At 43.1% G+C, this 27786-nt stretch overlaps 1 protein-coding gene and 1 long non-coding RNA gene across 8 annotated transcripts in view; one reads left to right on the top strand and one right to left on the bottom strand.

Annotated features, from left to right (window-relative positions):
* Positions 1-10940, top strand: part of LOC133210060 (uncharacterized) — a 30988-nt gene extending 20048 nt beyond the window's left edge. Inside the window, exon 3 of the long non-coding RNA XR_009724847.1 lies at positions 9943-10940. This is a non-coding gene — a long non-coding RNA (uncharacterized LOC133210060). The remainder of the gene's footprint in view (positions 1-9942) is intronic.
* PRKAG2 (protein kinase AMP-activated non-catalytic subunit gamma 2) overlaps positions 1-27786 on the bottom strand; it is a 217887-nt gene that overhangs the window by 71053 nt on the left and 119048 nt on the right. For all 7 annotated transcript variants that reach the window (XM_061349017.1, XM_061349035.1, XM_061349044.1 and 4 more), the window contains one exon: positions 81-295. In XM_061349017.1, the coding sequence (XP_061205001.1) occupies positions 81-295 (215 nt within the window). The remainder of the gene's footprint in view (positions 1-80; positions 296-27786) is intronic.

The raw sequence follows: 27786 nt of genomic DNA on the forward strand, positions 1-27786 counted from the left end.
CATCAGTTGTAATACAAGAAACAGTTAACACACAACCCTGTACATTTCCTAGAGGAAAACTGGTCACACACTTTACTTACTGGTTTTGAGGTAGCACAGGGAGCTGGTGTCATGATTGGAGGCTTGGCTGCACTTTGAGATGGAGGCAAAGAAAATCTCTGCCCTGTGTCCGGAGGTGAAGAACAATGAATCCGTGTTTCTAGTCTCTCAGGCTCATGCTTATAGGATTCAAGAGGAAACGTGGGCTGCTTGGTCACTTGTGTTGGGGTAGATGGAGAAGAGGAGAGGCCAGAGGCTGTCAACAAGAATAATGATGAAAGATCAGCTCAGAAGAAAAGCAGACAGAAATCTCAGCTTTACAGTGAACCTGTATGTTTTCATCCCATTTCCCAGGCTAAAAGTACATATCTCAGCTCCCTGTTCCTCAGAGGAAATTGCTCTGCCTTGCTGGTAAAACTCTTAATCATCCAACTGGTTGAACTGTCTGATTCATTTGCAGGGAGGCATAGTGGCAAGATGAGAGTGCTGGTGGTTCGTGTTGTATTAACCTCCTGTCTGATTACTTATTTCTAAACTGATCCTCAACGCTGATATTTCTTTATTGTTACGATTTTAGTACTCCTGTGAGTCTCAGGATTACCTCTATCTCAAGAGTTTTAATAGTTGCTTTTTATTCTTTTTCATTATTTTAACACTATCTCAGCCAGCAGTTAGAATAAAATTAGGAGCAGAGGCAAAAAGAAACAGGACGTATTTCCCATAAAGCTCAGTCTGCTTTCCATAAGGTTCTTGGCAGTGCCTTTATACAAGGTAGAATGGTTTTCTTGGAGGCCTTGGAGGAGAAAGATTATTTGTATCTTTTGCTGAAAATCAATCTCAGCAGGAGATTATTTCCCTTGTGAGCATTATGTTTTTATCTGACGTGTGCATCTACCCCAGCTGTATTTTTGGTCACGTTCTTACAGCAGTTCTGCATTGTGATCAAACAGATTTACTGTGTAAGTCATATTTAGGACCCATTTAAAAACCAGCAGTCATCCACAAACAGTTTGAAAATTCAAGTTACAACATACGTGTTTCTTGTTATATCAATGTGTACATCAGCAAACAAAGGATCATTCTCTTATGCCAGCATAAATCAGGACAGACTTACATGCATAAAAGCCAGGAGGCTGAACAGAGCTATGTATTTTAGAATGAGCTATATCATCTCTGCACTTGGTTCACTTCTACTTCCAGAGATTTGTGCAGATGATCAGTTAGTCCAGAGGGGACTCAAGTTCATTGAAAAGGAGCAGAGAAGCAAGCATTTAATAAGCATAAATTCCCAAGATATTCAAACGAGTGTGTGAGACCAGGATAATGCATTTTCACACTAAGTCTAGCTCATATTCTCACTGTGAGCTTTCAAGGCTCCATCAGTTTTTTGCACCAGAGATTTTTTTCCTATTCAAAAGCTTTGCATTGGTGCACATGCAGCCTCTGCCGGTTCTTCCTTTTAACCCAGAGTAAAGTGCATTAGTACAACTCACTTTATACCCGTTACCTCTCAGTGTCACATTTGACCTTGCAGACAGCATTTTCAAAGAAAACTTTGTATTGATGGAAAGTAAGACTAAAACTCAGTAGTAACTAAGATGCTAGACTCGGAAGAAGTCCGACAACATATGGAAGGACCCGTTACCTGACAAAACTATTTCTCCTGACATATCTGGGGAAGAGTTACAATATCCTATGATAAAATGCATTAACAAGGAATTCAGGTAACTGTTCTTTAGCTGCCATTCTTGACTGAAAATAACCCGGTCTAGTGGAAGGTGCCCCTCCCTGTGGCAGACAGGTTGGAACTAAATGATCTTAAGGTCCCTTCCAACCCAAACCATTCTATGCTTCTATGATTCTTGATGTCTTTTACATATGGAGAGACTTAACTTTAAGAGAATAGAATCACTCATCAAGAATCCTGTGAAATCATTAGGCTCTAATGTGGTTTATTTGTAGTGGTTTTAGTAGTGCAATGTAATGTATTTCTTTCAAAGAGAATCTTAACTCTCACTGAAAAATTTTAGCTTTGCTGAAATCAAAAAGGACACCTTACTCACACCCTCTCTTCAGTCCTTTTCCAAAACTGCATCTGCCTCCAAGGACTTCCATTTCATTTCCTAAAGAGACCAGCAGCTCTGCCAGTCAAGCAGCAATAACTACAGATGCAGTGGAGAATGGGTATTGTAGGCAGATAAAATGCTGGCTAATGGGATGTGCCACAGGGTGAGGCAAGAAGAATAACCCTGGTATTTTGAATGTCCTCAACTTCTGGTGATTTCAGTGGCATTGGAGAATGTTCCACACCCTGAATGATAAAAAGGGCATCTCACTTGCCTGTTCAGTTTTTGCTTACAAACAAATTTAGATAAACAGTCCTGGGGAAGATGCTCTTATCTTCTGCATTTTTATGGATGTACAAATGTTTCCTGAGCACTCAGACTGCGTTTGGAGGTGGACAGTAGCTATAATTGATGCAAATGTAAAACCACTAAAAGGGAGAAAAACACCATTAGATCTAAAAGTCTTGCTGCTGGATGTGTTCATTGTGCACTAATGTATTCAGCAAGTCTGCAAAAAACATTTCCAGTATCAACAAGCTCTGCCAAAAGAGCTGTTACCAGACATAAGGAAACCACATATTCACCGTCCTAACAAGGCTGGCCTGCCAAGTGTAGAGGACATCAGTGGGACAAAAAATATGTTAGTTTCTTGGTCTCCTTTGATATACATCCCTTACACCTATGAAAACTATTGCCACCTCACTGTAGATGTATCACAGCACAGCCAGGACAGACAGTATGGTTCCCATTTTATAAGAACATTCACTGATGGTGAATCTCCTCTCAGATGCCAGCCTTGGATGCTTGGCATCAGTTTTTATGGCTGAGAGTGTCTGTGACTATGGCAACTTTACAGGGAGCTCTCTGAGTCTTAGAATTGTCTGTTTCAACTAGGCACTTAAGACATAAAGTACTCACCCTGAAGCACACCCTAATGCATATGAGATTCAGTTTTTCTGTGACTCAGTTTCCTCACAAAGGTGGAGGGAAAATTGCAATTATTTTGCAGGTTATTTGATTAAATTATGTAATTAGGCTTTTCAATCTTTAGTATTTAAAGCTCACCTCATAGCAGTATTGTGGTATCTATGTTATTTACATTCATACAATACTGAGATTGAAGAAATAATCCCGTAGGAAATGTTAAATATCTGTATGATTATTAAAACTAAAGCTTTGGCTGCTGTGATACAGATCAACATTGTAACCCCTACAGAGGATTTTATAAAAGCCTACCTCAAAAAAGAATGAAAATCTGTACTATATACCCAGACCAAATCAGTTTAGGAGCAACAGAAATTTGTATTAACTTTAATCTATTGGACTGCTGTTTAAAGAGGCAGCATTGGTGTAAATACAGTTATATGTATGTGCAGTAGCTGTTTTATTCTTCTACAGAAGTCCATTGCAGAGACAAGATACAGCTAGATCATATGGCTGAAAACAGTTCATTTTGGAGAAGGTATGCATAGAATAATGAAGCAGTGAAAACTAGCCTACAGTTCTAGAGTCTTCTATAATGAAATTGAAGAAATTCAGTACATGCATAGGATTGTGAAGAAACAATCCTTGAGACTGACTGCAAACTCTACTGGTTCTGGTAACAAGATGAGCTGCTATGGCAAGTAATTATCTCTTATGCTGATGTTTCTTTCATCAGGCCATGAAATGCATAATGAAATGTAATATTTAAGAAACTAAATAGCTCTTCCTTTTTCCATAACACATACAAAGCATTTTAGACAAAAAAAAAAAAAAGAGAAAAAATATCTAGTTGTGTCACTGGCCAACACAAGGTTTTGTCACATTTTCTATTGATTGTCCCCATCCAGTTTTAAAACAGTCCAAGAGTTTTGTTTTGTTCTGATTCATCCTGACATTTCTTTCTGGGGACAAAACAAGAGCAAAAAAAGAAGATAACTTTGTGGTCTCCATGTTGATGAATCATAAGTACCAACATTAGCATAACTGAATATGCATGTGGATAAGAAAATTTATAAGAATATCTGAATAAATAGTGAAAAATTGCATTAATCAACTTTCATGTTAGAGTATAACTTTACTCAGAACATATATGTGAGATCCTAACAGAACTAACTAGCACAAGCCTCTGTTTTGAGCAAAATGAAGCTATCTCCAGTTGCTTTCTCTCTGTGACAGTGCATGTGGTGATGGTTCAGCGCTCAGCTCTGTGCCAGAGCAATTGCAGCTGGGATCTAGCTGAATATTGCATGCTGGAGGCAAGAGGCCCGAGAAAGTACTGCCATAACAGCAGACCCCCTTTGACCTTTCACAGTCAGTACTGTCTGGTATATAGCTGGTCACAAACATACAAAAATAATGTTGCTACCTTCACGTTTCTCTAGGCAACTATTTCTTTTAAACAAAGCTCTTAGTTTGCATGGCATTAAGTTCTCCACTCACAAACTTGGGCATTCTGATCCAAACCAGCCTTATACTAATAAGTAACAGGAAAGGATAAAGCACTGCGTTGTCATTCCCACCCTCCCAAGGGAAGAAGACTGGCTGCCCTCTGACATTCCCTGGTGACACCCACAATTAGTTCTGTCACCTACATTTCACACCTGACCTGGCAGGATGCATCTGGTGCTTTCTGTGAGGAAGGATGCTCAGTCCAGTGATTCTTGCCAGAGCTTCCCTTTTATACCCACCCTTTTCCAGAAAGAAAAGCAGTCCCTGACCCTGTGAACATTTGGAACCACAGATGTGATAATGCTTCTGTACAAACAGCTGGCCTTGGGTGGTTCATAATAGAGCCACACTCCCTCATTAAGGGGCCAAGAGATATAGCTAGTAGCCTGCTCTCAGACTTGACTTTTGTATTTGTGCATTTAAGATGAAGTTGTTAACACTGTGAAGAGTTCCTGGCCATGAAAAATAAATCACTTCAGAGGAGGGTAGATTTAGATCAGATGTTAGGAAGAAATTCTTCACTGTGAGGGTGATGAGGCCCTGGCACAGGTTGCCCAGAGAACCTGTGGCTGCCCCATCCCTGGCAGTGTTCAAGGCCAGGTTGGACAGGGCTTGGAGCAATCTGGGCTAGTGGAAGGTGTCCCTGCCTGTGGCAGGGGGCTGGAACTGAGTGAGCTTTAAGGTCTCTTCCAACCCAAACCAGTTATGATTCTATTACTCTGTGATTCATGTCTTCCTGGGAATCACAATTTGGTGTTCACTTGCCTTGTACTTGATCAAACAGGTAATGCTGTTGTTAACGCACAAAGGTGTTGCTAAAATAGCTGTCCAAGTTCATATATATAGATTTATTAATTTACCATTTAGAATGAAACTTCTCAGAAAAACACAAAAGGATTTTCCATTTGCAGTGTCTCCATGTGACACTTTTTCTTTGATTCCTTCCCAAGACAGCCCTGTCCTTTCATTTCCATTCTTTGGCCAGCAGTGAAACAGAGAAGGCGGCAGGCTGTGGCTGCTGAATTTTAAGTAGTTAGCAGCACAAGGGAATTGGAGCCGAGTCATCTGTTCATTAGGCTGATTCACTCTCCAGACACAATACCATGTTCATTTTGACACAGAAGCAAATTGATGCAAATTAGGTGAATTAAGTTTAATGCCACTTAACGGACCCAGAAGCAGGTAAATGGCTGCTGTTTCTATTCTAATAGTACTGGTGATACTGACACTAAGTGGTGTAAAATACCTGTTAGTTAAAATAAAAAGGAAATAAAATTAAGCCTGAAAAGTAATCTTAAGAGTTATTCTACAGCAAAAGGGGATAGATACTGTTCATGAAATTTCCTGTCATACCTAGCATTTTGAGCTTACCACACAAGAACTATAGATTTTGCTGTTCCCTGTGTCTGTGATCACCAGTGCATCACCCATATAATGGCCAGACCTTCCAATCCTCCCCCCAGGCTCCCTGGATCCAACCTGAGCAGCACCTATCCCAGCTGCTTCAGTGAGCACGTTTGTTTCAATCCCATTGAAACAACTCCACACTTTTCATGTAGCTGGTACACCATTCAATGGGAAGCTTACTTGTTTCCATAAACATCTGTCCCATATTATATTAATCAAAGGAAGAGAAAAATACACCCATTGAGTCATTAAAATATCATGTGCTGTCTGAAAAGTTTCACAGGAAAACATATATTTTTGCAGTAAAAATCTAATTTCTTTATATTAGTTCAAACACAGTAAAGGAAACCGTTCCTTAAGTGATCTCAGACACAGAAATATCTGAACATGAAAGCTCCAACTTTTCCTTCAGAAGCTATTTCACTCTGTAAAACCAAAGACAAAGCTGATCAGTTTCCAGGATTCAGCCTGTTCTACTCTGCTTGTGGTCTATTTACATGCCTGCACACCACTTGTTACCTGTGGAACCTGCAATGTAACACCTTTTCCTTGTAAAACTGAGAAAATCAAGAGCTGAAGAGTTTGATTTGTGAAGTTTGAGGATTGCTCATCTTTCTGAAGCTCTGGAGGCCCCTTTCTGAGGAAAGGCTGATCAGGAGAAACACTTCCCCAGTGCCATATTCTGTGGGCTTTACTGCAGATTTCTCCTGCCCTGCTGATTAGAAAGAGGATCTTCCACCTTGCCCAGAATTGTACACTGGTTATCTTATATTTGTTAAATGCACTTGGATATATTACCAAAGCAGGCATCACTGTTGCACTACCAGGCGGGCTTCCAGCCATGGGCTCCTAATCCTGAAAAGCTCCTCTGGTCCCCCTGCAAACGCACCCTGGCTGATGGTTCCTACCTTCTCCCTCTCCCAAGCTCAGCACCTTTTTGAGGCTGAAACCTCCACAGTTAGCCTGTGTTTCCACACTTAGTTCTTAACAGTTATTCTCTACAATCAGATGAGTTTCATCACCTTGGGTTTTGCATTGCCTGTTCTCAACAGTTTTGCATTTTTCCTTTATTCAGCAGAAAAATTTCTGTCAGAGTACATGAGTTGACCAGGGGTTGCCAGGAAGGAAGTGGCTGTCAAGGGCTGAACTTGGGCTTTCAGGGCTATAGGCAAGCTGTAGGGAGTAGGATATAGGATCCAGAGATGTACACAATCATGAATTTGTTGCTTTTAAAGTGACAGATACATGGGAGCTGAACACAGCAGGCAAAGACCAGAAATCCTGGTGTAGAGCATCCCTCACAGAGGGATTTTTCTAGTTCTCGTTGGCCAGAAGGTTTCAACCTGACTTCTAATTCCCAGTTTTCTGCCACCCCTTCTCCTTTGTCTTGCAATCCTTGAGGGAATGCCATGGGCAAATAATTCATAGCAAAGACATGGAGATCACCCGTGAGCTTGATGGCAAACAATGGCTTTTCTTGGTTTTGATTTTCTGAGACAGCCAAATGCACAGTCCATTGCTGTTTGGCAGCCTGACAGGTTAGATGAAGAGGTCCTGGTAATGGCTGAGGTAGCCACTGAGTAAGTGCCTGAGTCAGCCATGAGTAATTAGCTCAGCATGGTGATTATACTGAGACTAGCACCAGGACTTTACGAGACACCATATGGCTGTGGTCAGCATGCACTGTCAGGAACACAGGCAGCATGTACCTTGCCAGCACAGGTACTAGAGACAGGAGTAAAATACTAACAGTGATTCTCAGCAGGTAACAGCACCATGGGAAACATCCTGCAAAGCCACGAGAAGCAGGAGGAGGAGGTTGGGGCATGTATCACTATGAACACAAAGAACACTTTACCCTCCTATGTGTCTGTCACCCACAGAGCATGGGATCATGAAGCTTGCAAATGCCAGCTTTTCATTTCCTAAATTCAATCCTGCCACTGACAGCAGAGCAAGAGGAGTTTAAGACTGCCACCTTCCCAATGGCTCCTGCTGTACCCAAGCCCAGGACTGCCAACAAGGGGATGTGATGTTCTGCAGTGCTGCCTAAGGGTAACTGCTGGGTTGTAACAAAAGCTAACTGTGCAGTATGGTGACACCAATCTAAAAAGTCACTAAAATGAAAATCAATCACTCCATTCAAACCATATGGGAAATACATGTGACATCTGCAAACCCCGAGTTTTTCTGATCCGAGCCGGATGACTGATGAGCGTAAGCCAATCCATGCAAATCAGCCACGTGCAACAGTTGGCCCTTATCAACGTACTGATAACTGCTGAAAGAAAAGTCTCCCCTGGCTTCCCAGCCCCGTATCAGCATGTTAGGCAGGCACAGCAGTGCATCACATGGCAGGGATTCACATGGGTACTTGTACTACGTGCTGGTTACAGCTGGCTGCTGGGAGAAGCAATGCCTACACCAGGACAACTTTATTTACCTAATACACCACCTGGCATTTCAACTTGCATAGAGTACTTGGTGTTCAGAGGCTTTAATGAAATAACTTTTGTTTTCTCTTTCACAAAGACATCTGGCTGCTAAAGCTAACATTTAACAGCTCTTTCCACATTAACCTCAGTTGTCCTATCTGGGCTTTCTTTCTGTTTTGAGTCATGCTGAGCTAAACACTCCCCTGCCATTACAGAAAGCTGCAAACAGCCTGTCCTTGGTGACACTGGGTGGCCAGCACTGTCTCTGCATTATTACCCTGTCCTCTGACAGAGGCTGCTATAACCTGGAACCCGCTCTCTGGTTTTGTGCAGCAAAGCTTCCAAAACACAGTTATCGTAACATTCATCATAGTTGGAAGGGACCTATAAGATCATCCAGTTCTGACCCCCTGCCATGGGCAAGGACACCTTCCACTAGACCGGCTTGCTTCAAGCCCTGTCCAACCTGGACTTGAACACTGCCAGGAATGGGACAGCCACAGCTTCTCTGGGCAACTTGTGCCAGTGCCTCACCACCCTCACAGGGAAGAACTTCTTCCTAATATCTAACCTAAATCGACCCTCTGTCAGTTTAAAGCCATTCTCTCTTGTCCTGTCCCTACCTGCCCTTGTCAAAAGTCCCTCTCCAGATTTCTTGTAGCCCCTTTAGGCACTGGAAGCTGCTCTAAGGTCTCCCCAGAGCCTTCTCTTCTTCAGGCTGGACAGCCCCAGCTCTCAACCTGTCTCCATAGGAGAGGTGCTCCAGCCTTAGGAGCATCTTCAACAGGTCCATGTCCTTCTTATGTTTGGGGACACAGAGCTGAATGCAGGACTGCAGGTGGGGTGTCACGAGAGCAGAGGGCGGGAGTCCTCTCCCCTGACCTTGTGGTCATCATCCTTTGTGTTTTGCTTCTGGTAGCACCCAACCACTGTGTGCAATGTGCTTCACAAACATAAGAGATAACACAGGCACTAACCTGAAGGGTTTACAGTTTGACAGGCAAAGGAAAAGGAGAGGAAAACTAAGGGGGGAAAGGTGGGAGCGGGAGTGTTGTATGCACAACATATAAAGACAAGTTTGGAAGTAATTACTTGCTTGTTCTGATGCTTAATTTCACACAGATTTTATACTTAATCACTGCACTGAATGTCAGCTTTTCAAAAGCAGATGCTTGGGAGGGTGGCAGAGCAGGGGATGTTGTTTCTTCTCCTATGATTTACAATATGCTCATCCAATGTAAATTTAAAAAATGAGGGCATTAAGGCAAAGATTTTCTTGGCTTGCTTGCTCTAAATCAGTGCCTTAACCATGTACCTTATTTCTGCAATATGCTATAGCAGAGGAATACCTTGTGGAAACTGAAAAAAAAAATCAACCCTCAAGCATTCTACAGATCTGTCATTAGAGGTCCAAGTTAATGAAAAGGACAGTCTGATCCAAGCCTGCAGAACCCCACTGAAATCACTGTAGGGGATTTCATCTGCATAGCATATCTTCTCTCTGTGTAACCAAGAGACAGAATATTAATGCACATAAAGACCACTTGGGTATCTATTTACAGGGCATGCATGAAAGCTCCAGGGCTGGCGCCAGGGGAATGTAACGCTGCATGAGTCTTGACTGCACAGCAAGAAGGCAAGTGTTTATAGACTGTGCCGCTTTCTGAGGTTGGGAGCAACAGTTATTAGGCTGTCAGAGCAGAGTCTTCAGGTCTCAGGTCCTGGAACCATCTATATAATGTATCAGTTTATATTAGCCTCAGTTTTCTACTTTTACAATGAAGAAAATAGCTCTAGAGGTGCTAGTAAAGGCACTGGAGTTACAGCTGGATTGCCAGTCTCACAGCACAGTTTACTTCTGTTTATTTTCTGCAACACTTACAAGGGCACTGGGGTGAGAGTAATTAAATATTTGCAAAGTACTCCAAATCCTCAGGAAAGCTGGAGCTAGAGAATGAAGCTGTAATTTGCCATTTCTTTGCCTCTGAAATTCATGATGTTCAAACCCTCTGTTCTTTTATTTAAAGAACAAAAAGTCTCCCTCATTCTAGCTCTTTTCAAAATTCAGCAGGAGTCCAAGCACTGCTTCAGCCTGTGGCATTTGCGTCTCCCTACTGTGTCTGACTCAGACTTCTCTCTCATCATAATTCCTGTCTTGCTAACCTGGGAATTAATCTTTTTGTGCACATATGGCACTGCAGAAATATGCAGTGCTCTCTAGCACACCTACCAAAGTCTCCTGAAGAAACAACTAATGACTTCATGGCTCTTGTTTGATTGAAAATAAATTGCTATGGGCCTGCTCTTGCTCCTTATGCCACTTGGTAGTGTCATTCCCAATGCCTTCTGTGGCACTGGATCATGCTTTTAGTTGAACATTAGTGCAGCTTTCTCTAGACCCTAGTCTGCTCAGAGACTAACCCGCACCTTCACATGAAATAATCCACACCACACTGGATTTCTTCTGCCTTTCACAATTAGATCTCGGATTCATGTAGGTTGCAACTAACCTCAGGTGTCCATCCTTCTGGTTAGTTCCAATCCAGACTGGTTTCCCAATGCAAACACTTGTCTTGGCATGAGTATGAGAGCCAAGACGAGTGTTTGCTAAAATAAGTGGGAAAGAGACCAGGCAGAAAGCAGAATCACTGTAGAGTGGTATTGCTGGATTATACCTCTTGAAGTGTACAGGAAACTACAGGTCAAGTCCTTCTAACAATTGCTATGAAGAGCTGTCCATCTAGGATCTGGGTGAGGTCACTATTATGAAAAAAGGGGAGAAGGAAGCTGTACATCCATGTACCAAAACCACGACTATATCAAAAGACTTAAAACATGCCCTGCATTGGGATGTCCTTACCTACCACTGGCAAGGCCATGCTTCCCATGTATGAGGAATTAGTTACCACCTCATTTTCTTCTCCCAGCACAGAAGCTGAATAAGCTTAAAATCAAATGAAGCTGGGTCCTCTTGGCACAATTCTCCATACTCTTACCAATAAAGTAAGTACTGTCATGATACCCAGCATTAAAATGAGGCTGAAGAGCAACGATATCACAGCTGTATGTTAGAATTTCAGGACGGAGTCAGGAAGTACCCCAAGGTACACTAAAAGGTATGCCTACAAGGTTTTAGATGCTGGTGTTGCCACAACTATGGAAATCAAGCACACTTAACAAGCACGTACATGCTCAGGAAAGCCATGAACACTTGGGCCCATCCTACTCAAAGAGTTCAGCCAGAAATTAATCCCTACTTTGTCAACATAAGCCTAAAGGGAACTTTAAACACATACCTGGATAAATATAAGTCACATGGAATGAACAAACATTCACCTTGGGATATTCAGTGATCCTGTCGTTCTGGAAGTCCCTTAAACTCCATCATTTATTCTTCTTACCTGCCCATGAGTAAAATTCAAACTCAGGAGATGTCCATTGCATTGAAACAACCAACACCTGGTCCAATTTTATCTCTCTGTGAAGTGCTTATAGTGGCCAGACACATTTCTGGTAATTCTGCACCAAGGTTGGGCTGTGCCTTCCCAGCCACATATGCTTTCTTGGCTCCTGATCTACCTCCTCCTCCTGCAGACCAAGAATCTCCTCTCCTCCATACACTTCCTGCTAAATGTTACATCTAATGCTCCATCTCAGGTCCACTAGAGTGACACTACTAAGGAATCCCTCACGGATTTCTTTTTGTCTTGTTATTTTACCTTCTGCTTGCAGGCTGATTTAAACCTTCCCCATCCACTTGCCTACTCAGTAGAGCACCTGCTAGACCAGTCCCCAGCAGCACGCCACAGGGTGGCTTCCTTTGCTTGGCTGCACAACAGGTTGCAGCCGATCCCTCCTCTCAACACCCAGCTCTCTGGTGCTCAGGCCTCTGGCAGGGAAGTGCGCAAGTGCCCTTCGGCACAGCGTGCTTACATTTTTCCAAAGGGCCAGCCAAGCAATTTTCCTCTCCAGGAAATCCTTCCCCTCCCTTGTCACCCAACCCCAGCTTCACCCCGCAGCCCACCCCAGGTCACTGTTACAGCATGCCTCCAGCGCATGACAGCAGTCACATTCCTGGCTTGTTTTAGTCCTTAGAGCTGTCATCCTGCTGTAAAGCATATGAAAACAGAGGAGCCAAAAGGACTTAGCATGTTGAGACTGAGTGAGTACCTCAATAGCAGACTCTCTGGAGCAGGGGACACCCTCATGCCAGAGATTTCCCCTGCTCAGTGGGGTAATCTGATCTGTTTAAGCAGAGCTACCTTTGCCCTTTCATTCTGCCTTTCCCCCCATCACCCCAGCTCTCATCCTTTTGCAGGTGCCTCCCTAAGTCCCTGAAGACTTTGGTCCCATTCCTGTGCACCAGCATCAGCTGTGGACAGGCAGCTTACACTGACACTCCAACTGCCCTCATTTCACACTCAAGTTAATATGCTCTAAAGCGAGGTAGGGATTTCACAGCCACTGTTTCAGTCCTCAGGCTTGGGAGGGCTGGGCCATGTCTTCTCACATACAAGACATCTAAGTGACAAACCCAGAGGACTAGCACACTTTAAACTGCAGAAGCTAGGCAAATCCATCAGCCATAAAAACCACATAAGGTCAACATACTGTCTGGGGCTTCCTTTGCATCAGGCAAAATATCAGTGTGTTTCCAAGCAGATACATTTGCAGAGGCCCTTCCTTGAAGTTTTCTACCTCTCTGAGTAGGACAACACAGTATCTGAAAGCTTGGACCTAGGAGATACAGACAAAGTCTACAGTATGAATGTTCATATACTGCAAGGGGAAAAAGCAGTAACAATTCTGACCAGCTTAATGTGCCAGAGAAGAATGCATGGACAGGTATTAAATATATGATCTCAATATCTCCTACCCTAGATGGACCAGTAAGAAAGCTACACTGAAGAAGCTCTGTGTTAGAGAACAGCCTGTGGGCAGTGATCTAACTGCCTGTACACTGGTCAAGGAGAGGAACTGTGCAGAAGACAGGTATGCTCTTTTATTTAAGGCATGTGACTCTGTGTGTGAAAGGAGCAGCTATGGAGAGGGGCTTCAGAGAAGGTTGTGAAGAGGGAACCTGAGGAACCAGACCTCTTGGGAAGGACCAGGCCAAGTGATTGCTGAGGCTGCTACAACAGCCCTGGCAGAGAGGCTCCAATGCTGCTCTTTAACTTGGAGCAGATGATTTCAGGTTAGATATAAGGAAAAAGTTCTTTACTGTGAGGGTGGTGAGGCACTGGAATAGGTTGCCCAAAGAAGTGATAAATGTGCCATTCCTGGCGGTGTTCAAGGCCAGGTTGGACAGAACCTTGTGCAATAATGCTGTCTAGAGTGAGGTGTCCCTGCCCATGGTAGGGGGGTGGAACTTGATCATCTTAAGATCTGTTCCAAACCTAACCATTCTGTGATTCTATGATTATTAACCTCCACCCCACTGCCCTGCCCACTGACACAGTGGGAAACAGACACGGTTCAGGGCTCCAGACCAGGAAGAAGTGCATTCAGCCTAAACCTTCTGAAGAGCAGGAGGCCTTTTCACCGGACAAGTGTGATCCCAGCAAAAGGAGCCGGTGCTTTGCTGCTAACCTGCCCCAGGCAGGCCCGTGTGATGCGCAGGCAGCCAAGCAGGGTGCTGGTTATGCAAGTACTGACTCAGATGTCACGGAGCAAAGCCAACACCGCAAAGACCGTGGTGAACAACTGTCAAATGATAAAAGATTTCAGTCACTGCTGACTGAAGCTGGATTTAACCTAGCAGGGAAAGGCTTTGTATGTCATTACCAGCCTGCTGCGCGAGTCGCTTCCCTACTGAGCCCCACTGTTCTGACCTCATTTCTGGAAATAACTTATGAGCTGTTTTCTCTTTGCAACAAGTAACTATTGCACTGGAAAGCTGGGTGTCCCAAGTTCTTAAAGCAAGGCAGTGCTGCAACCTGTTCCTCGAAGCATGGGCAGCTTTGGACAGCTTTTGCACTACCCCAGTCATGCATACCCCCTGGACACTCAGGACTCCCCACTCAGAAAGCCATTTAGACTGAATCTGCCACCACAAACAGACCATGACAGGTTTTCAGGCACTTCTGCAAATAGTAAACCACTATGTATTTATCCAAGTTTACTGAACATTGGTGAAAGTGTATTTGATGCTGAGAGTCACCTGCTGCTGCTCAACACAAATGAACCAGTCAGATGGTAAAAGACCAGCTGGCTTTAAAGAGACATCTAGATAAGGGTTTGTGGCTGATAGCTCTTTAGCTGAGCCAGGTCTTGAAAAAAACAGTTGAGAAAGGCAACTGGTGTCTAGTCCTTCCAGTCCAGATTAGGGACATAAGATAAGGAGACTGCCAAGAAAACCACATCCTTTGCTTTCCCGAGCCTCTATTTTTTTCTGACAGCTGATTATGTTCCTGACACCTCCAGAAAAATGGATGACACTGCAGAGACAGCATGAACATATGATCCTTCACTCCTACCAAGCAAGAGCTTACAGACTGACTGCAAAGAACATTAGGAAGTTCTAACATGTTCTCCTTTCAAGGGGACAGGATATTACTGAATAATGCTCACGACTCTCCAAATGTTTCCTTAAGATTTCCCTTTACAGGCTGTTGTCACATCAGGGGGCTTCAGCAGTTCATTTACACCACTTGTTCCCTCACACTGTACAGTTGTGGCCACAAGAAACTTTTTTCTGTCTTTTTTTTTTGTTCTCTTTTTATTTTCTTACTTTTATTGTAAGCTATTGCACTGATTAAGCAGAGATACTCTGCTGAAGTTTCAGCACTGTAAAAGCAATTCAATCATCGTTTTGTGGAAGGTAGCTCATGTTTAGCTGACAACTTTTTCTTAATGCAGGATTGAACGTGAGGCATCACCCTGAAGTTCTATTGAGCTTGAATGGGATCCAGCTTGGAACAACTCAGCTGTATCAGTGCTGGACCACTGTTGGTACAAGCTGAACACCAGCCGAGGCCAGCTGAGACCTTCAAACGGTCACATGGCTGGCCACTATCCTTGCACAGCTTATATCCAAGGTATTCACACCATGTGGAGCCAAGCGTGGGACCTCTGACAGCATTTGCTTTAGTCACTGTCCATGCCAGTGATGCAAAAAGAGCCCTACTCCAAGTACAGATTGTGACAGGTTCTAACACCCCAGAAGTCCTGGAGTGTGGGTGAAAGCCACTTCTGAGCACAGACTTGAAATTTTACATGATTAAGAACAGCGAATACAGTGTTTGGAGCCTGGGCAGGGGGTGGATTACAGTCTTACATTCAAGTGCATCAGCAGCAAGAGTGGTAGTAGGTTTAAACCAAGATGAGACCAGAGCTGGGTGTGCTAGTACCACTAGTACCAAGAAAGCAGAGCATGTGGGTTGATTGCTCAGGAGCTTGGGAGGAGGTTTTGCCAAAATTACAATTATTTGTGTTACTCGGTGCTCTGAGTGCATTGCTTCAGCTCGATAAACAAAGCCACAATGAAATTAAAGGGCTCTGACAGCGAGTCAAAACTATTTAGTGTGAAGGAAAATAACCAGATCTGGATGGGGGGCTTGGGCACAGCTGGCCGCAGGAGGAGGTGAGAGCTACAGAAACAAAAAGGATATCAACCAGAGCAGGCCTAGCCACTCAAATGGCCAAAATAAACAAGGCACAGTCTGTGCTAGTGCCTCAGCAATATGCAATTAGAAAAAGAATTCCTGGTGGAAATAATTGTGTAACTTTGTCACTGCTGAGACACAATGGCGCTCATCAGTGACCTTGCTTCCCCATGTCCTACCAGTGGTAAAGTGCTCCCAGGCACTGCACGCCTACATACTATGGCAGCGTGCAAGAAATACATTTCTGGGTAGAAATAAATCTATGCAGAAGCAACAGAACACATTACTAACTATATTTTGTTTCAACCCTTTGATCTGCCACCTGAAAGCAACCAAAATCCAGACGAAAATATCCCAAACCTGTGCTTAAAAATATCTATCACATTGTTTCTGTTTACATCAATAAAACCTTTTCCGTTTTCCTCTTGTTGATGCTTAGAGCTGGAGTATTTATGACATTTTGCTCTGGCTCTGTTTTCAACACCGCTGATGATAAATACATGCCAGCAGCCAGCTGAAGCAACAGTTGCCGCAGATCCAGTGTCAGAGTGTGACAGACATGTGGATGGCTGCTGCAGATGCAACCAGGGACCCTGTGATTCCCAGTCACGTGCCACAATGTGATCAAGAAAAACGGGCTCATTGCTTTCCCTTGATGGCCTTCCTCTCCTCCTTCCCTAAGGAGGCGTCAGCTTCTCTCATACTTGGAGTCATTTGGTTTGGCTGACACAGGGGATTTATCTCAATTAAATTAAACCAAGACAGGAGAAATGTGTGCTGAGCACAAAGGAACTATCTGCCAGCAATGTATATTAAATGAGGGGTGCAGGAAATGCCTTAATATTCACAGTCATCCATGGGCACTTCATCCCTCCTTTACTCATCTCTAGCTCCCCCAGACACCTTTCAGTCAGATCTAAGATCTTTAGCCAAGGGCTTTCTCTGGCTCCCCAGCAGGCTTTCCTTCCCCTTCAGTGAGCAATGATGCTGAGAAGTGCAAGACTCCTCTTTCCTGCTGCTTGCAGGCTTTTCTTCACTGTTCTCATTCTCTCCAGAGAGAGTATTCTGCCCAGTTCATCTCTCCCCACCCTCCTCCTCGTTGTTGTCAATCCAGCACCTGATGAACAGGACCCAAATTCAGAGCTAAGTTTGGAAACAATGCAATTGCACTGGCAGAAAACAAAGAGTCTTTGATGACACCAGTAGCAGAGATGGGGACTTTGCTGAGAGACGTGTGCTATTCTTGAGGGGATTTTATTCCCTCATGAAGATCACAGGGCTGATTCGTGCTGAAAATTCTGACTTTGCTATGTCCTCCTATGTACCCATGGGGATTACAGGACTGTACTAACAATCTTCCTCCTTCCCCTCCTCCACCAGGAGCATCCCAGCACTCACGATACTCCTGCTCTGGTGATTTGATCTCTCCATCTTCCCCCCCCTGCCACTGGCAGCATCACCTGTGTGTAAGCTGGCCTTGCCAAAGCATGGGAAGGTGAGACAGCTAAAAGCACAGAGCCAGACTTCTGCAAATCCCAGGGGAATCTGCATCAAATACAAATATGTCCATTCAGCTTTGCAATATTACCATGGATCAGATATGCCACCCCAAACTACTGAGCACTTTGCAGAAAAAAATAGCTAAAACCCTCACAACAACTCTTCTACCACAGATTATTAACCACTATAGAGATCCCTTCCAGGCTGCAGGTTTTTTATTCTGTGGAGAGAGTTATTTGAGAGTACAACTGCTTTAAAACATGTGGTAATGTGTGTTTTATCTCTTCAAAGTGATAACACTGTTGCTTAGAACAAGAGGCATTTTTAAAGACCAAAGCCAGCATTTGATGGTGGAGGTTTTGCTAAAGCAACATGGAGTCATGATTCAGCGTGGAGAAGTTATTTCTGGGAAAGTTCTCCGACCACAGAACTACTTAAAGTGTCGGTTTAATGCAATGAGGTTGTTTATACCTGTAGCACACTGCATATCAATTGATCAAACTTCAAAGGGGTCTCAAGAGCTTGGAAAGAACAGTTTGTTTAATTAATCATGTAAACCAAAACCCAACAAAGGCAAGACATCAGCAGTAGAGTATATGGGGTTCTGCAGAAATTAGCTTCCATTAGACATAATTGGAGCAGCATCTCTCATTCTTCTGAAAAGACTGATGCAATTTATCCGTTGAGCTACACGCTCACTTTTGGAGTTGGACCCATTGTATCATTTACATCAAATATGTAGAGCATTATCCACAATATGATATAGACCAAAACAACACCCTACACATCTCAGGTTTTTAAACCATGATTTATATACTCCCAATGGTTACAAGCTGCTTTTCAAATAGGGGGCAGAAGCACAGACTAGTCCATTACCTTCCTTTCTGGAGAGGCCCAGCAATGCCATGAGCCTGTCCCCATCCCTCAGCAGAGACGTGCATTAATTCATGCCTTTTCCTGGGCAGCCAGGGCTGGCTGAGTTCCCACTGTGCTGGGCTGGAATGCGAAGCTGCCCCTTCCTGGCAGGCTTGCTGGGGTCAGCCTCTGCCATTGACTCAGCTGCCCCTGTTTGCACTTCAGCTGCTAATCAGACCTCTCTAACACCACAGAGACGACTCCTGCTCAAATATTTGGCTTCATGAGAGCCCAACTTGAAGATAACACGTAAAACGGAACATAGCACAGAAATTCATGGGAAAAGCACATGCTTATCAGAATGGTGACACATGGGATGTCTCTGTTATGTGGCTAATCATGGCTTTGTTTTTGTTGTTGGGTTTTTTTCCCCTAAAGACAAGTTTTCTTGCTTGAGGGAGCTTTCTGATCTGATCTGCTTTTCATCTTCTATATATTTCATCCACTTGGATAACGAAAAAGAATCTCATTTGATCCCTTCCTATTCCAAGTGGCACCCAGGCTCCCCAGTTCTCCCAAACGGGTGCACAGGTCTGCACTGCAGGCAGACTGCATTTATTGAAATGTCATGAAAACTTCATCCTTACATTAGCACCTATAAGACATACACATTTCAAACACAAAGCAGGTACGCTCTTTTCATTTTCCTGTGCTCCAGCCCTACCCCAGGGGATCTTTGTGCCTTGCCTCTGACGTAGACCTCACCCCTCTGGCTGAGGATGCTGAGGTCCATCTCCTCTTCTGTGAGCTGGCCTAAAAAAGTCTCCAGCCGTTCTGCTCCAGTTGAGGGTGGGTTTTTCAGTGATCGACAAACTGAGCTGCTGCCCTTGTTCAGCACTTCTCAAACAATTCCCTCTGGGATTCACAGGGGGTCATTTATACATTAACAAGCCAATGCAACTTGGGCTTGGATTCTTAGGCTGTGTGTATTTACTGCATGCAGAAGGGAAGATTGTCACTTCTGAGTACTTTAGCTTTTGCTGGCCATAACACTGTAGAGCAGCCTAGCTGAACTTGCTCCCAAGCACCTTGTTTTGCTCAGGGTATGTTCAGATTTGCTGGCATGAACACTGCATCTCACCCTCCGAGTATGGTATAGCAACACCAACAAACCATTTCCCCTCTGGAATGTAAATATAACCCAGCATTTCAGTAGCTGTGTTATTATAAGTGGCCTTGATATGGCCACAGCAGAGCTACCAAAACACTGGATTAGACTTGGATGTTTTACAAGCTGATCCAATTTTAACTCATTCATTTATTGGCAACACGCAGAGTTCAGCTACCTTGCTTGAATGTTGCACAACCAAGAACAAGCCAGTATTTCCAAAGTCCCATGCCTAAGGCTGTCTATGTGAAGTCAGTGTAATGCAGCTCTGATAATGAAGCTAACTTCTGGGTTAGGTTCTACTGACACGTCCCAGGATTATATAAACAAAACTACATTGTAGCTATAGAGCTATTTTAACGCATATGGTCTTACTATAACAAACACAGCACTTGTATGTACTTACTATGTTCATCAGTAATAATGGTTTCAAATGCTGTAAGCTAAACCCTCGAAGTGTCATGGTATTTAAACCTATGTATGTCAGGGTTTTCCTATCTGCATTTTCTTTTTTGAGATTTTTAGTCTTCCCAATATTTCTCTGCACCCAAAAGGGGTTAAAAATTCCAAAGAAAGGGGACACCTCCCCACTCCCATCTTTTATTTTAATTTTCTTTTTTAAAGAAAAAAAATGAAAGCTTTTAGAAAGTAAAATGATTCCAAATGCCAGGGATATGAGAGGAGTCAATAAACTGCAATACATTTAGACTTGGCATTTCTGATTCATAAATTGCTATTGATTTCTTTTCTTGTTTATACATGCATATCAAAAGAAGTATCTCAACTTCCTCAGGATTTGTACCTATTTACAAAGCAGGAATCAGACTTACATTGTACATAATGTGATCATAAGACTACTAAGTACTTATGAGTTGCAAACACAAAAATCATTGATCACAAATACTTGTAAATGTTTAACTGAAATAATGATACAGGTAATAAAAGGAAGGGAAATTAAAAGAGGATATCAGTTCCTCAAGCTAATAAGTAGATTCATCTGATTCTGCTTCCCTTTCTGTGAATGCTAGGGACATTTCTTACCTACCACACTGCAGCAATTTATGACTTGCTATATGACACTATGAATGACAAAGCCTCTTGGATTTTACGTAAAAAGAAATGTAATATAGACTATTACATCATCTTACCTACACTGAAATACATGCTCCACATCTCCAAAATTGATGGAACATGTGGCAATAGGTTAATATTACAGAATGGTTTGGGTTGGAAACATTAAAGCTCATCCAACCCCACAACACCTTCCACTAGACCAGGTTGTTACAAGCCCCATCCAGCCTGGCCTTGAACACTGCCAGGGATGGGGCAGCCACAGCTTCTCTGGGCAACCTGTGCCAGTGCCTCACCACCCTCACAGGGAAGAACTTCTTCCTTAGATCTCATCTAAATCTTCCCTCTGTCATCTTAAAGCTATTCCCCCTTGTCCTGTCACTACATGCCCTTGTAAAAAGACCCTCTCCATGTTTCCTGTAGGCCCCCTTTAGGCACTGGAAGCTGCCCTAAGGTCTCCCAGGAGAGTTCTCCTCTCCAGGCTGAACAAGCCCAGCTCTCTCAGTCTGTCTCTGTAGGGGAGGTGCTCCAGCATCTTCATGGCCTCCTCTGGGCTCACTGCAACAGGCCCATGTCCTTCTTATGTGCATGTTTAATCACTGTTCGTAAGTGAAGCCTTACTTCAGAAGAAAGGAAGTGATCTGTGGTTGATTCCTTCTCTCATTTCACTCACAAGCAAATGCCTTGATCTAATTCCCAATGAAAATCAACATAGAGACTTGCAGGGAACCTTACCTAGACTCCAGATAAGTTAGCAACTTATTCTGTGTGTCTAGTCATGCAGTTCCTGCCTCAGAGTAGCTTCTAAAGAAAGTTGTTCGTATCTGCCTTGTATAGTCTTTGTCACTTTTGCTCCTCAGTACTTCAAAATTCAGAGGCACTTAAACTCTAGTGCATTTAGGGTTATTTTTCCCCCCTTCTTAAGTATAGGCAGTCTTTTCCATGCATGCGTTAGGTTTCTATAGCAGCGTGTATTGTTATCTAGGTTATCACAAGGGATAGTATTTCTTTTTGTCTGTGACATTTGATTAATTACCAGACTTACAGGCCAACATCCAGCTGCCTGTACCTGTATTTCTTCATGTGTACATACATACATAAGGAAATTATAGGGACAAAATTCATACCTTTGGATTTTAGAGCCCAGATTTGTAACTATTACATGTAAAAACCCAGGCTGAACACCATTCTGATTTCCTATGAGTAAAACTACTGCATCCTAGAAAAGTTGATTCTGGGGACTTTAGTATAAAGCCATGCCCAAGAAAGAGAAGAAAACAAAAGTCTTTCTCTCTAATGTTCCCTAAGGTGTATTAAAGAACCTGCAGTAGGAAGGTAGATTTAATGCCTATGATATTAAAAGAAACCAAATCATCACCAGTGGAAATAGAAGTATTTATACACCAATAATGTGGAGAATGAGGACACACAATTACAGTTGCAGCAGTCAGTACAAGGAGTATTTGTGTGCTTTACAACTATGGAATTCAGCTTCATAAGAAACCAGAAAGAGGAATCCTAGAAAGACTGAAAACACTTTTAAATTCACATAGTATTTATCAAATTGATCACCACTACATATAACAGCACTGCTTGAAATCCTGGCCACCAAATACATAACAGAATGTGGCTGAGAAGGTGACTCACTCATTTCACAGCCACACTGAGATGCCTTTCCGTGATGCCTTTATATTTCACATGGTCACACAGTACTCAAGCTTGTCCCGATACCATTTTGTTAGTTGAAATCACTCCTGAAGCCTGAGACTGAAAGGTGAATGTTGCAATCCCTCTTGTTTAAATCAAGATGATTTCAAATGTAGGCAAATATGATGCCTGGTAGGTGTGCCTCTCTAAATGTGTCAGAGTAATCCGCATGCATGTCCGATTGCCAAGCCATATGGCTTGGCAGCCTTGCTATATTGGGATAAATCTTATGCCATTCAATAGCAAAGAGACACCTGGGCTTAGAGCAAGCCTGGGTGAAGCACTCTGAGGTTAAACTTTTGATTTTCACATTTCTTGTTCTACGCTGAGAACTCAGCACATACTTTATTGCCATGGCCAAAGCTGCCAGGCATGGAGGTGAAAGGTATCCATAAAACCAGGCAAAGGCAGCACGGGGATGGCAGGCCATGGAGAGGCTCTTCAACAGACATTGTTGCCCTCTGCAGTGAGGATGTGGGCAGAGATGGGCTAAACCAGCCAAAACATTGCTGAGGGATGAGTTCAAACCATCCCCTTCCCCGGCAAGGCCTTCAGGTGCTTGTTCTTCTGGGATGAGGAGCTGCCTTGCATCAGAGATCTTTTTTCTCTTCCATTAACTTTATGGCTGCTGTGCTGGGTCCATGCTGGAGGGCTACAAATGCTCTCACAAAGGGGTAAAGACAACCACAGCAGCTGAAACACTCACCATGACCCTGAATGATTTCTGCTGCTCCACAGCCCACAGAGGGGATTCCTCCCTCTGCTCCCTCTAGACAGCCCAGACATAAGCTTGGTTTACAAGTTATGGGGATCGGGACAGAGACTGATAATGTATTCTTAGCTCTAAGCGGCTGCCAAAGAAACCCTCATGGAAATCAAGCAAAGTTGCTTGTGAGAGCAGTTGAAGACAAGCTAGTGTTTGTCAGCCATCTACAGATAACTACCAGGCTTGAATGCTCCAAACAGTACCAAGAATTTAACATTTAGTCCTATAAAATGCTGCTCCCCAGCCTGCCAGCCTGAAAACCCTGTGTTTTTAACAAGGGTTGAAAATAAAAATGAAGCTTTAAACGGTGAAAATACAGGAAGTACAATTGGATGCATTGCAAGCTGAGAAGTAAATTCAGCTCCCATTGTATCTTTTGTGAGAAAAGATGTAACAGCAATCCCAGGCAAATGCAATTGTGGGAAGTAAGAAGGTACATTTCTGCCCTGCAGTCCCTTTGCCTTGCCACCTCTGACTCATCTGTCTCCATGGCCATATTTCAGCATCATCCCCTATAAAAAGCTGAATTCTGTAATCCCAGTAGGACAGATAATTTGCTTCCTGTCCTGTCTGTAGGGCCAGGTTTATACAAAACAAAATGGAATTCCTTAGAGCTGATAGAAGGAGTTATTCCTAGGAATAGCTCCTCAGTGAATTAGTTACTTGCATGAGGAAGCCTTTACAGTGTTTGAAGAGCCAAGCCCAGAAATTCTGCTGTGATCGTTCATACAATGAAAACCTACATTTACTTACAGCATTAATAACAGATGAGTACAGAATAACTCAGTGAAAAGCACAATGGGTTGTATCATTAGATAGTACATACCTGGTCTATCACCAGTAACTTGGGTACAGCCCCATAGCTTTAGACTAGCATGCATCACCAGTTAAAGAATAATTTCTTGAACACGTCTAAGATACTGTGCCTAACCTGGCATAGTATTTGGGTTTAAATCATATGCCAACAGGAAGGCCTAATCACATGTACTTTATAAATAAAATAAAAGCACGGGAGCTTGAAAGCCTACAAGTTTGTGATCCAGAGTTCATATATTTCAGGTTCTCACCAGTGCTCACGTGTAGAATCCTAGAATGGTTTGGGTTGGAAGGGACCTTAAAGATCATCTAGTTCCAGCCCCCTGCCATGGGCAGGGACACAATATGAACTTGATTCACACTGAGTCCGCTTTTGGAAGAGTCACACTTGGCATGTGCCAAAGAAGGCAGGACAGGAAGCCAGCCCAGAGGCTCCACCTGGAAACCACTTCTATCGGGAGATGAAAGGCTGAGATGAAGGAAGCTGTATGTCAGCTAATGAGCACTGACAGGACCAGTTAAGATTTTTTTGTAGGTGGATTACATTGTGAGAACTCACCCACGTACCTTCCACAGCCCATTAAATCACACGGATGAAACACAGGGAAACAGAAAATGAAAACCAAACCCCAACCACCTTTCAAAGTTTTGGCTCTTTTCCTTCCAGTTTTGTGAGTCTGACATCTCCTGCTCCTTCAGAAAAGTTTCAGAAATCTGTTTCAGGTGGAAAAAAACTGTTCTTGTTCTTTTGTTCGGTGACATATTGCATTACTGCTTGTGCTACCAACACCTCCTTTCTGGAAGTGTCAGCACACCTTTGACTTTTGGACTGCAGGCAGCGTACTGCCTCTCCTTCAGTGACTGCACTGGTAAAATAAAGCCCACGAGTTCCAGTACAGCTGCCTCCCCCTAATGAAATACTTGTGGAGAGGATACTGCTTTTGCAGACTCATTCTCAGAACTGCAGCATGATTCAAAACTCAGTGGAGATGCAGCAAAAATTTACATGGGAGAACAAATACTATCTCCTTTTCCAAAGCTTTACAATGCATCAACCAGCATTTCATATTCATCTCAGATGAACGAACCTTCAGATCATCATCATGTATTAATGTGCATCAGATGTTGATAGTTCGGGTAAATCAAATTAGGGAAGATTGGTGGTAGTGGTGATTACAGTGAGATTCTTGCAAAATGAGGTTTCCCACCACATTTAGTGCTCTTACCAAACACAGCCTTGCAGTAAGGAGATCTTACTTCCATGGGTTTTGCTAGCTGGGTAAACAGAGAGGTTAAGGCAAGAACTGTAAACTTGACCTGACACCCAAATCCATAGAATTAATTTACATAACTGCCCAAGTGCTGTAGCTGAGGCACTGAGGAGTCACTGGAGTTACAGGTTGCTGAGGACACCCTGTACTGGTGAAGACCATTCTGGCATCTCCTCAGGGCTTTAGGAAGTGATCTGTCAGCACCTGAATGGGAACTTTTTTATCTGATTTATCCAAGATCACTCAGCAAGCTCTGATCAAGGAATAAAACCTAAACCCTTCATTTCCCCTCTCTTGTTCTAAGCAGTATACACATTAACACTCTGATCTGATATAGCAATCCCAGGCATTTGAAAACCAGCAGCAGACTTTCTTGAGCATCCTTTTAAATCTCACCATAGAACACATTTTTTGGGCAAACAAACATGCTGACTGCAATGAAGAACATGTCCATACCACAACCAAGAGGTGTAAAACTGCAACTGTGCAGTCACTGAGCCTGCCAACACCTTGGGGTATTTATGCAGGTGGTTGGCTGAAAGGGCTATCTGATTTAACTCAATTAAAGCCTACTCTGTACACCTGCAAAGTGGCTGTATGTAATCACAGCCTGTCAGAGACAGACACACTCACAGAGCCCATCAGATTTCCTCCAAGTGAGCCACTGAAGTTCATTAAAAATGTGCTGGTTTCCTCTCTGTGTGCTCAGCAAAATCTTCCGTCATTGTGAAATTCAGGGTTATTCCACATATCCGTTTAGTTTTCCCAAAACATAATCTCACAATAAAGAACATACTACCTACAAAAATCCCATTCTGCCTGAATTTCCATGCTTGCTCTTACCCACTCCTCTCCCTTCTGATACAACCAAAAACTAGTGCAGGGAAACGGGCTTTCTCAGTTAGTTTATTCTGGACTTTCTTCCTATTTCCCAAGTATAATCCTGCTATTTTTCCACTTTGCTTGTGTGGCCTTAGGAAGAGAAAGAGCTTTAAAGTGGGACAGCCCCCCTCAGAATAATGGAACATCTGAAACCATTACAGAAACAGATTTTCTGTCCCGAGTATGCAGACTCTACAAGTTGTGCTTTTAACTGTGAAATACACAAAAATCACTGCACCTACGTGTCAAAGATGGGTGACTGCAAGGGGTGAATGGGCTTTTTGCTAATGCTTTCTGTCCTAGATACACATTTCTATGAGAAAAAGAGCAGTGGCCTTTATCAGGATGAAAGAGGTGTGAGTTCATCTTGGAGTCAATGATGTGCTCTCATTTCAAGGGAGGCCTCATTAATTTTTGGCTTTATCTTTCTCACAGACACTAATTGCATGGTTCTTCCACTCCGGTGCTTGAAAGCTCTTCCTGAAATGAGCAAAAAATAAATTCAACTTTCATAGTTACTATTGGTGAGGTTTTAAGAGGACAAGGAAAGTTAGTTGAAATCCTGCCTGGCAAAAGCAGGGGCTGCCCAGTCCTTTTTCCTATATCCTCACAGGGCAGCTGGATGAAGGTGCCGTGAGACAACAGAAGCTGTGTAGGGGATGGAGTGTCCCCAAAAACTTTTCCATGGTTTCAGATCCCTTACAGAGGCTGTATGTGGGTGCATGAGGATGTATGCACATGTACCAGGTATGGCCATACCAGGTTACTGGTTTATGAATATGCAGAGACAAATACAAACAGCCTTGGGCCTGCACAAATTCCTAATGTTCAGTGTTTCCAGAAAAGATCCACACAGCCTGAAAGGTTTAATCTTTATTCAACTCGGGATAATACTGGTGAATTTGCTGGTGCTACAGGACAACTGCATGTGTATGTTCCTCTTTCATGTATGTTCTTATGCTCATTCAAGTGCTGCGCACCTGGGACCAGACCAACCACATGAACATAATCCCACTATAGTTAATAGGACCATATGGGTCAGAGTGTGTGACATGTTACAAAGCTGAACCCCTACAGTGCTGTTGGGAGACAAAAGTAATCTGAAGAAAATAAATGAACAAACAAGGATAGTCTCCATTTAATGCTATGGTTGATCATTATTTGAAATAATGTTCTTTCCACAAAAGGATGAAGCTAAAAAGATGATTTACAAAAAGCACATAATTATAAAAGATTTGGTGAAGTTTTTTAAAAAGAACCTTCTAATTACCAAAATATTACCATTAGTAACTAAATCACTGCTCAGCAGGAAGTCTCAGTCTGTCCCTATGTGCTTCATAAACATATTTCAATTGGAAAAATGAGCAAAGACCTCTGCAAATGCACTAACCCATGTAAAAACACATACTGATAGGAGACCTGAAGATAGTTGTGTGGATAAAGATAGCTGATCACAAAACACTGTCTTTGGATACATAGACAGAAGGCTGACACTGATACAGTTGAAGGCATCTTAGAGCAAGTCAGCCCCTGGGTTACTTGCTTTGTAACCCAAGATAGTTTGTCTGTCCTACCCTCAAAAACCTTCCCAAACAACAAGTAGGGCAAATGAGCTATATGATGCAAACATGCATGGGAAAAGCAGGAGATCAGCAACACTTATCTTCAGGAGGAGCATTCTTTAGACATGAGCTAGCTGCCAAAGGTGAGCCAGTCAGTAGAAACATCCCCTTCGTTCCGAGCAGAGAAGTGCAATTTGAAACAGC

This window comes from Neopsephotus bourkii, unplaced genomic scaffold (assembly GCF_033783945.1).
Source record: "Neopsephotus bourkii isolate Nb327-2 ecotype Australia unplaced genomic scaffold, CSIRO-AGI_Nbou_v1 NB_53, whole genome shotgun sequence".
NCBI classification, from domain to species: Eukaryota; Metazoa; Chordata; class Aves; order Psittaciformes; family Psittacidae; genus Neopsephotus; species Neopsephotus bourkii.